The following is an 11,350-nucleotide window of genomic DNA, read 5'->3' on the forward strand; positions in this document are numbered from 1 at the left end:
TTAGACGAAAAGGTTAAACGACATGACGAGTAAAAGGATCACCTTGGCTATTTTCAAAGATAATTCTTAAAAGTGTAGCCTTTGGTTATAAAACGTTTTTTTAATAGCCCAGAGAGTCCTTGAATTGATTTTTTCTTGCCCTCTATGGTATTCTAGGAATATACGCAAGCATTGCATTTCATAGCTATAGCTAGAAACTAGGAAGAATAAAAAATGCAGCCAATAAAAACTAAAGCAAACAGAAATGTCAAAGAGCGAACAGCAGAAGAAAACTTGTATGTACATGCTCTGATTCGTTGTCTGTATTAATGAGCAGCATTTAGGTATGATTCCTCAACTTTTGGGAAACTGTTACTTGTACATAATAGTGCATCTAAGCAGAATGCGATACGAATACTAGAAAGACCGTATAATTAAAAGCATATATTATGTCTATGAACATATCTTAATGAAGTATCCTGAACACAATGCTTAATAGATTGTTATCGCTTTTGTTTATCTGAAAGTTTGCATTTAAGATATCATACTACTTCCACAACACGAGTAACGTGTTGAATATAATACGGAATATTTCAATTCCTCCGACTCGAAATACGTTAATTGTATTAATTGAATGTACCATAAGTGCAATTCTTATCTGATTGTAACATGTAGTTTAATTAAATAGATCAATTTGACGTAAATATTTTTAAATTATTTTTTTTTATTAATTAGAAAGTTATCTGAGGAAACATGCTATGCTTCTGTTCGTTGAAGATAGGAACGATACTCTATTGAGATTAAACAACGCAGATAAGAGAATTACACAATTGGATAATTTTTCATTTTATAAACTTCACCGTTAATGCAACTACATCCGATTTCAAACGTTTTATACCTGAATCGACGGTATGACGTCATATTAATTACTTGGCTGATTTGAATCTCGATACTGACGCAAAAATTCTTGATCATATCTATCGTTAGACAGAACTGTATTACGTCGATACGAAGATCTTGTTAGTTTTATAATTATAAAGTTATATCATTGAGACAATTGTTCGGCTTCCCACAGGAACGAGCCGAGTAGTACTTCTGTCTGTCTCCTCTAATTCGTGAAGTTAGTCACGAGCAAGATCTGTTTTCAAACGTTTCAAAGGTACCGGTACGTGAATGGACGTCGAAAAAGATATTTATCTTTACGCCGTGGCAATCGAGAGACAAAAGGGTGGAAAAATCAGGCATTGCAACACCGGTAACTGTCAGACCGAGACTCGAGAGCGGTGACGAAGCGAAGAAATCGGCTGTAGGCCGACGTAGTCGACGAAGCATCCTGCTCCATAGCATCGTAATAATAATCCCTTTAATCAATTAGCTCGACGGGAAAATGAGGCAATCGACGTGACGGCGGTAGCGCGGCGGAGGGACCGCGGGTGCACCGCGAGAGGTGATGCGCGCTGCTTTGCCGCAGAAAACGACCGAGTACGGATATTAATTATCTAGGGCAGAGATGCGCACAATGCTCGGTCTGCCTCGGCTCCGATTGGTCTGACATGACTTTCGCTTTTTCCTACCCCACGCTAATCTATCCTCCTTTCCATCTCCGCTTGTTCCTTAGCCCGTCGCCGTCGCTACCACCGCCGCCGCTCCGTGAAAATCGGAACGCGCCGAAAACGAGAACGCGGTGAACGCTCTCCGCTTTTTCCTGGAACACGCATTCTCCTCTTCGTCCCTGCTCGCGATTCCCCCTAGCGGCCCCGCGCTCCGGACACCATTGTTTCGAGATTACTTACCTATTACGAGCCGCTCGACTGAAACAAAACGACTACTTACTCGAAATACGTAAATTGCTATTCACTTATTCAGTAAACGCGACTTATTTCCCCTATCGAATCTTCGCTGTCGATTTTACTGACTGATTAAACATTAAAGTGAATTTGGAGGAATTTCGTGCATTAACACATCGGCGCGAAAGTAAAAGTCTGGCATTTAGATCTCTCTCGTTTCTTCGAACACTGAACGTTGCTCGACTAACAAGTCAATGAAATTCGGCGGTCGTTTAATGCATTATAAATTCACAAATCGACGGTCACTCAAAGGTAATATTTTTTAGGTCAATTATAGAACAAATAAAAGCTGGAAGCTATTTTATTGCAAACTTCTGTCGCAATGGTCTAATCAATGGTCTATTCGACGATGAACGCATTCGAATCTGGGACAACCATTCATATTACCGCAACGTTGTCATAGCGGGTGCATCTCAGCAACTATGGCGCGCGAACACGGGCCACGTTATTGCTACACGAGCAATAGTAAATCGTCGATTTAGAAACGATTCTTTCAGCAATCAGTGAGAGCGCAGTAAACGTCTGGAGCGATTCATAAACTTCGCGGCGCAGCAACCCGTCGATGCAAAAGGGAGGAGAGAACGAAAAAAGGAATCGATGTGGATCCATCGAATGTACCGAGTCGAAGATAGAGAATCTGAACATTTATCTCGGAATCGAATCGCTGAATGGAGCGCGCGCCGCGTGATTCCCACGTTTATCCGTTTTCGCCGTGCGTCGAGGAAACGTGAACGTAAAGACATAGGCTGAAACTTGGTGTGCCACGAAAACGAGTAGCAGGATCGTCGACTCTGGTGTGCGTTCACATCGTCAGGCATAAGTAAAGTAGAAAACGTATAGAACCCGTCGGAAATCGATGCATCATATCGTTCTTGCAATTTGCGGCGTTCAACCAGTCGGATTAGATTTACGCGTCGCGGGAGCGCAGCAAGATGCAATCGGCCGGTTGTACATCATCGAGACGGGACGATGATCGAGTAAGAGGGCACGAAACGTGTACGAACGGTCCGCAATAATACGTCGATTTGCTGGATTGCGCTTCGTTAACCGTCCGCGCGGTTCGAAGAAGCGTCCAAGTGTACGTGGGTATCTGTATTCGATCGGCGATACCGTCATTTTCGCAGGTATACGTAGGCAGATCGTGTCCTCGGCCTAGAAATCATGCTCACAGTCATCCGTGCTCCGTATATCGCAACGGGTCAGAGCGAAACGTGTTTCGGACAAGTGCTTGCTCAAGTAGCAACATTAGTTGTGCTCATCCATGCACTCGGCTAGGCTCTTAATCCTAATTCAGCGGGACTACGAGAGTTCCGATGAGCCGTTGTCTGTTGCGCAAAAAACGTGCTGTAACTGCTTATCCCGACGTGCCGCTCGCCAATTTATATTAATCGCTCGTCATTGTTAAATGAAACGAGGATTTGTCTTAATGCGCCTGTCGGTCTTTATCGCAGCATCTTATGACTAATAAAATCGTTTATTTGTATCGATTTACATCCTTATCCACGACGATTTATCATTACTGTCTTGTTTTTATAGTACTCTTGTACGGAGAATAAAAATTTCATCCACTAGATATACTTATGTAACTTATGTATTACCTTCACACGTACACAATAAGTATTTACGTGTATAAGAACGTCCTTATCTCATGATAGCTAACTGTTTATTCGTATTGTTTAATATGATCTCGCCAATGTTCATTTCTGACAATTTAGAATGCAGGAAGCGTTCTACTCAAAATGCAGCTAGTTTCGTGTTCGACAGCGGAAGAAATTTTAACATTGTTGTATTCAAATCACGGGTACAATAAGAAAACTTCTGTCTAAAATTTTTTCATAAAAATTATACCCACACTCGTTGAATGGAACAGCGCTCGAAAAGTCACATCGAATTCCTAAATTATTCAGGTCCATTAAAGTAAACGACTACGGCAAAATCGAAATTGACCAAAGTATCTATGGATATATTTGTTCTTTAAAAAATCATTTTTAATTCTATAAATAGATTCAAACTCCAGGAAAGTCGTGAAATGAAACGGTAAAGAAATGGGCAAGTTTCAGATGTCCCTATATAATCAATGAAACAAAATAATTTCATTACCTACCTAATAGAATACTTTATTTCAGTACATTACAGTATATTACATGAGATACCTACTCCCCATACTGAATAAAATAAAATAATTTCATTACCTCCTTAGATTATTTAATTCCATTACTGCATATTACTCATTTAACTCACAATTAAAAAAATTATCTTCAAAAGAGTTCAATTGTTACGAAAGGATACAGTGAACAATTTACATGAATATTTTATGAAATGGTTCGACGTCAAATAAATCGTACACGATGAGTATGCATATCCTCGGGTAATCATTACCATCGTCATCTCCCCGATCCCTCATCAGCTATGACATCAAGGCCGCGTGCGGGAGAATTCATAATAACGAGAGCGTTCGGTTCGCGACGCTAAAATAAAGAAAGGATACGTAAGGACAACGCAAGAAATGGAATCACATGGCATAAAAATCAAAGTTGATCTTGTAAAGAAAGAAGAGGAGGCGAGTAGTAACCAGGGTCAACTACGGCGACGACGCATCTCCTGTCGGCGTTACAACCGAGGTCCTCGGATCCCCTCCTGTTCCCCAATTTCCCCCTCTTATCTTTCATCCCACACTCAACCGAGAGGTCTCACCTACCTGGTAGCATCCTCTTGGATTCCCGCGAGGACTTTCTCCAAAAGACGGCTAACTATATAAGCGAGATCGACGATGTTTGAAGCACGTTAGACGAAATCTCACGGATGCGTCGAGCAGGCCACAACGCCTCCGCGCTTCTAACTCGCAGTTGATCATTCTATTTACGTTACGCTATACGTGATTGCATCGCACACGGGGGTGGAAGGTGCATGTGAATCGGCTTCGGCTGTACTTTAAAGCTTTTCGGACTAGACGTCAGGGATCATGAGGCCCGCGAAAACCTGGGCTTCCCTGGCAGCGACCGTACTCGCTACGGCCTTACTCTTGCAACCGATCTACGCTGAGGGTAAGATTAAATGCGTAATCCGAGGCAATTCTTCTGGAAGAGAACTACTGATTCACGTACTAACAAAATGCTGAAGTAACTCAATAGAATTTTCTAACATAAAATTTAATCCTAGTTACCTTATAAATATGTTGATTATACAAGAAAGCATTTTGCTTATTTTTAATACAAGATTTTGAATACTTAATTGCTTATTAATTTGTCATATTAACACACGTGTCATTGAATTTGCTTGAAGTATTAATTCCTAAACAGTTTCGTACCTTATTAAACAAAATAAAGTGTCACGATCTGTGCAGAGTTGCAGCTTTCCGAATTCGACAGAATACTACTTATACAGAATACAGAATATACTTTCTTCTCTGCCCCAAATGAGTAACGTTAAGACATGATCTCATAAAAACAAGAGTATTTACTTCAGTAATTAAAGTAACGAGACTGTAAGGGAAAGTAGAACACTACGACGAATCGTTGTTTTATTACCCTTCGAGACCGCTCGACGAATGAAGTTCGCATAGGAAAAAGTAGACATGCGTAGAAAGTCGAAAGCCACGAAAAGAAACTTTCAAAAATCGACTGAGAGTAATGTATGTAGGTGCATACGTACGCGCTACCGTTCCTGATAATGCTAGTTAACACAATATAGCGGAACTATCACTTCGCACAGGTTTGACTGCGGGAGAAAGATTTTCACGCGATCGCTACGCGCCGCGATAAGATTAGTAGGTACATTGACGGCCGCGTCATCGCGTCGCGGCGATCGTTTGTAAGTGAATGAAAATCGGACGTGAAATTGCAAAATCAGGACGCGAAAATAATAGAAATCGCCTCCGCTACGTCGAGGAGTCGAGAATGAAATATTCAAACGGCGAACCGTTGTGAATTATCGATACGGTTCATCGACGAAATCGCACGTCGCAAATATTTAGAGATCGACGTGCAAATTGCGCTCGTATCGTGCGAACTGGTATACTTTTTCTATAGGCGGAAGTATCGGGATAGATTTCACGGAGCAGAACACCTATTGTGGATCCTCCAATTTAAAAAAGGAAAAGATTCATTTGTTAATTAGAACTAGAGAAATTTTTTTAATCAACCATCAGTGGATGTATGCAATCCGCAAAATCTAAGTTATCGATGTAACTCCGATCTCTGTGCCGTGAGCGATTTCATAAGTACCACTTTAATTAAAGATATTTCATGAAACAAGAAAGTTTCTCAATGGAGATCGTTATGACCTACTTAACTTTGCGATATATAGTCTATTGTATGAGAGGTGGTTTATAACGTAGGGCAGTCACGTACATTGTATATGCTTCCGCGTTTGTATAATTAAGTACCAAAATTTCGCTTTATATAAGAAGTTACAATATGCACCATATTGCTTTATGATTCGGAACTCACATATGTAATATTTGCTCCTGTTATGCAATCAATAACATCGAATGAAGAACGTCAGATATAAAAAATGCAATTTGTATAATTGAAAGTACGAAGCTCATAATTTACATTAATCGTCTGTTTAAGATTAAACATTGACAGAAATACAATTTTACATTTAAAATCTGTTGGAATTATTCTGTTATTACTCTCCGGAAGATGGATACTTCTTCATTTATTCAAACACAATATTATTTGAAAGCAAGATTGCGAGTTATAAATAGTGAAACGAGCTATTAAGCAGATCTTGAATGCTCAATTACGAGTACCTTTTCTGTAAACGTCGAAACGGATGGTTGGGGACAGCAAAGTATAGCCGGGAGAAAATCAGTCACGAACTTGATTAAAAACAATGCGAACGGATTGTGTCTCTTGACCTTCGCGATCTCAAAGCGGTGTCTCAGCGAATTCAACGAAACAGCTGCGGATTCAGTTGGACGATCGAAACCAGACTTTTTATGTAAACCTAGCCGTACGGGTTATTCACAGAGACAAAGTAATTTAGGGATTTCTCACACTTTCTCCGACTAACGAGCAAAATACAAGGACAAAGACGCATAGAAATTCATGGGCCAGTTAACTCGTAACTAATTAACTTCTTAAAAAAATAGTACCCTGTACTTTACAATTATAACTTTACATTATTAAACTGTAAAATTACGTTTTCATATAACGTTTTCGCATAAATACATAATTACGAAATATAGTATATTTATTAAAACTAATAACAGTATTCATCTCGCATAAACGAATAATATGAAATGTAATTCATAGCACCAGTCTCAGGCAGCTACTTACCACCATCGACAAGTTATGGAACACCGAACTTAGGAGGAGGAGGAGGAAGCTTCGGCGGCGGTGGAGGAGGTGGTGGTCTATCTTCTACGTATGGTGCACCCGGTGGCGGTCGCCCATCCTCATCTTATGGAGCACCATCCAGTAACTATGGAGCACCATCCAGTACCTATGGTGCTCCGGGCGGCGGTGGAGGCGGTGGCGGAAGACCGTCCAGCACTTATGGCGCACCCTCCAACGGAGGTGGCCGACCATCGAGCAACTATGGAGCACCGTCCAGCTCCTATGGAGCACCGTCAAGCACTTACGGTGCACCGAGCGGCGGCGGTGGCGGTGGTGGAAGACCTTCCAGCACTTACGGTGCCCCATCCGGTGGTAACGGATTCAGTGGTGGAATCTCCTCGAGCTATGGGGCTCCATCGCGCGGCGGTGGTGGTGGCGGTGGATTGTCCTCGTCTTACGGAGCACCAAGTTTCGGCGGTGGTAGCCCATCCACCAGTTACGGAGCACCTACTGGTGGCGGCAACGGATACTCGAGACCATCTTCGACTTACGGTACACCTAGCACCGGTGGTGGCAGCTTCGGAGGGTAAAAAATATTTTTTTTTTTTGCTTTTTTCTCATGTGAATTATATTATTAACAATCGTTCGTTCGAAGCGATTGTTTTTCACTGACATACGAGTTTTCGTTTTCGTTACAAGTCTGATTGAATTGAAACGATCGAATTGTTTTCATTTTTAGTGGATATTCTGGAGGTGGAGGTGGATACTCTGGAGGCGGTAATGGCGGATACTCTGGAGGCAGCAGTGGTGGATATTCCGGAGGTGGTGGTTACTCCGGTGGCGGCGGTGGCTACTCCGGAGGTGGTGGCTATTCCGGTGGCGGTGGTGGCTATTCCGGCGGCGGCGGTGGCTATTCCGGAGGCGGTGGTGGCTACTCCGGTGGAGGCAACGGAGGCTACTCTGGAGGAGGCGGAGGTGGCTACTCTGGAGGAGGCGGTGGCGGCTACTCTGGAGGAGGCGGAGGTGGTTACTCTGGAGGTGGTGGCGGCGGCTACTCCGGTGGCGGAGGTGGCCAAAGCTACGCTAGCAACGGAGGTTACCAATATTAATCGCAACAAGTCTTCACCCCGCGCGACGACCTTCGATCATGTTTCATCAATCATCAATCACCATCAAGCGAATCAAAAGTATTCATCAACCACGCAACAACCGAAGCATAAGAAATTCATCAAAGACGCCAAGCTTTTACGAATCAATGGAACATCAGCTGCTAACAGAAGGGGGAAGAATGAAGCGGAATCGGAGGTCACTCCCGCGAACTCAAAATCATTTGCGACGCATCCAGGATCCGCATTAAAAGTTCAAGAGTGAACGCGGTAGCATTCGCTGCCTTGAGAAAACTTGAACGTGCATCGGAGCAGGCGTATCCCTGATAGCAAACGAAACAAGGGAGCGAAGAACGCAGAAGATTCAAGGTAGTACGCTGGCTTACTTCTCTTACCACTTGCTCTCAGGTATATACCTATCCGCCGACAATATTTACCACCTAATTGAAAGGAAGGAATTCCGCTGAAGGAAGAAAAAATTGGAGAGAGGAGAAAAGTTCGTTCTTCATTCAGAGCCTGTAACTTATTTATTTTGTAAAAATGCTTTTTGTACTAATAAAACCGCTATGCTGGAGAAAGAAATGTAGTCGCGTGTAAAGCTTTATTCGATCCATCCTTGTGGCCAGATAATCGGAAGAAAGACAAAAGTACAAATACGTAGTGGTAAGACGGTTAGACACATCCTGGGGTTAGTTGGGCAACGTAGTCGGTCGGTCGATTTATCGATTCCGCGACTGGAATACCGGGAAGGTATGAATAAGTAAGAGCTTTTCCTATTTCTGTCGTAACCTAGCTAAAAACGCTTATCGATATCAGGACTTGAGCTCCTACGTTGATTCGCTCCAAGTATAATAATAGGAAGTTATATCTACATCCTGACCTATTTTACCGCTACCTTTCTTGAATACATCGTTTCTGTCGAACAACGCGGTCCGAAAGATCAATTTTCCAACTCCTTTGTTTTAGAAAACAAACATTATTTCTCTTAAAAAGAACTCGCTCTCAGGAAGCATTGAATATATCGACGGTTCCCTAAGATTACAATCTAAATTTTGTAATCTACTGATCTGCTCTAATTTAGTATGTTTAATATCTGGAAATAATTACTGAAATAACAAAGTCGATATTTGGTTTTTTGTACACTTTTTATTTGTAACATTTACAATCAACATTGCGTTCAATTGCTCAATTATACATGTATATGTCGTATAATATCATACAATGCCGATAACGCTTTCGTAATACATACATCGATATGTTCTTACGGGGTGAGTCGGATGTTTCCTTTCTTTTTACACATAGTAATACTCTGTAATAGATAGGCAACCCAGGCTTGCGAGATAGGACGAAGGTTACAGTAACATCAGATAAGATGCGATTCCGTGTTCAAAAGCAGGCGAATAGTTGCATTCCAATAGCATTGGAAATTATTTACTCACGAACACGCATCGTCGGTCAGCTCGATTTGAACCTTCCGCGTTCGGCGTTCAGGCAGCCCATCGTTCGAAAGTAAGTACATTTTTTTGTTTAATTCGCCGGTCGTGATACAGCCACGAATTTATTCCTGTTCTCCTTCTCTTGGAGTGAAATTAGGGGGATACTCGTCGATCGTAGAAAAGTGTTCCCCTAATTTCTTGGGTAACTGCGAACCCACATCGAACCCTTCTTTGCGAGAGGATAACCATGCTATATATAATATGTATATACATTTCATATATTTTTTTATTAATATATTTTTTTCTTAGTCACTTCCTTATCTTACATGTCTAATATACCTAGTATACCTAATATATGTGTGTGTATGTAGAGCACGTATTATGATATGTATAGGTTTTATTTCCCGTTTCGTCGTCGGTTACGACGTAACTGTAATTGATATGTATGTATGCAGGTGACCATGACCGCTTCATGATTAACATTTATGCCGCTACAAATGTATCGGACCTTATTGTACAGACGCATCTACACAACAATATTCATTCGCATACTACAACATGCTTCTTTCCGCTTCTTATATGACATTATGTCGTCTCGATTAAACGGATTTGAATGACAAAATAAATTATTGCACGAATTATTACGTTCACCTGTCGTTTTGAACAAATCAACGATTGACTCTTCTCTTATTACGTCAAGATTTCTAACAATGTAAACAACATCAAATGCACAATCAAGAATTAAAGATTGCTCAACATCGATGATGACAAAAAGGCCAAAGTCTTTCACTGAGGAATTATCATAAAATCAACGAAACGACGAGGTCCGTAACCTTTCTTTTCTCTGTCTCTTATTTGGTTAATTCATTTCTCCAATCTGAATTGACTTGCAATTAGAAATAATTTACAGTTCAGTTCCTCGCCGTAAAAAAGAAATAGTCACGCTTGGTTGCCCGTTATAAAATAGCCTTATTGGAAATATGATAAAAATAAGTCCGTTGTTCGTTGTTTGGCGAGTAACCCGGCCCAGCTAGCCGACTCATCGCAATCTTAGTACGCGAGTGAAAGTCCGCTGGCCGTTAACGGTGGCGGCAACCAAAGGAAACTACAAACTACAAAGACGCGTCTCTGTGTACAACGAGTAAGGTACATATTGCAGCGTGGTGCACAAGAAACGTTCTCCCGTCTCTGTCATTTGTCTAGGTGTAATTTCACCTCCGCAACGCGCGGCGCGGCGTCTCGTCGCGTCATGCAGAATGCCTTGCTCAGCAAACATCGCGTCTATTGCACTCTGCCCCGATACGTACTGAAACGTTACTTCCGACCTGCATCAACGTCGTTGTTTTCTAAATCTACTGCCACGGGCGAGGAATAAGACGAGTTTTAATGTCTGACAGGTGGAACGAATAATCTGTATACTTGCCGACAATTTCACGTTTACTTCAGTTCTTTATACAGAGCTAAATCATGCAATGATTTATTACGGTTGAAATCATCGAGAATCGTTCCACTTATTTATTACATACGTGTTCGGTAAACAGACACCTAAGTATCTTATTGCGGTTTCACTGTGTGCGTTGTTAATTCGATTTTGGCAAATTTTGACAGCACGAAACAGGGAGAATCAAGCAAAGTATTCAAAGAATTGCACGTGTAACAAGTGATAAAAATTCGCACACCTTTTTGGGGAAAAGCAATAC

At 41.6% G+C, this 11,350-nt stretch overlaps 1 protein-coding gene across 2 annotated transcripts; it reads left to right on the forward strand.

The window, feature by feature from the left end:
• The first annotated feature begins 4,580 nt into the window (after positions 1 to 4,580).
• On the forward strand, positions 4,581 to 8,800 carry LOC108625604 (loricrin). Of its 2 annotated transcripts, XM_018025705.2 has the most exons (3): positions 4,581 to 4,870; positions 7,085 to 7,694; positions 7,848 to 8,315. In XM_018025705.2, the coding sequence occupies exons 1-3, from the start codon at positions 4,789 to 4,791 to the stop codon at positions 8,215 to 8,217; spliced, it is 1,062 nt and encodes a 353-aa protein (XP_017881194.1). In that variant the 5' UTR covers positions 4,581 to 4,788; the 3' UTR covers positions 8,218 to 8,315. The 2 variants fall into 2 exon arrangements, with proteins under 2 accessions (XP_017881194.1, XP_026669911.1); XM_026814110.1 differs by lacking the exon at positions 4,581 to 4,870 and having other exon boundaries at positions 7,103 to 7,694; positions 7,848 to 8,800.
• The last annotated feature ends 2,550 nt before the right edge of the window (positions 8,801 to 11,350 follow it).

The sequence above is a fragment of the Ceratina calcarata genome, unplaced genomic scaffold (genome assembly GCF_001652005.2).
Source record: "Ceratina calcarata isolate Rehan_Ccalc_2016 unplaced genomic scaffold, ASM165200v1 scaffold368.2, whole genome shotgun sequence".
Lineage (NCBI taxonomy): Eukaryota > Metazoa > Arthropoda > Insecta > Hymenoptera > Apidae > Ceratina > Ceratina calcarata.

Coding starts and splice junctions, on each gene's coding strand:
- LOC108625604 (XM_026814110.1), top strand. CDS start 7,199: ATGGTGCACCCGGTGGCGGTCGCCCATCCTCATCTTATGGAGCACCAT. Junction 7,695..7,847: donor GGTGGTGGCAGCTTCGGAGG/GTAAAAAATATT, acceptor TTTCATTTTTAG/TGGATATTCTGGAGGTGGAG.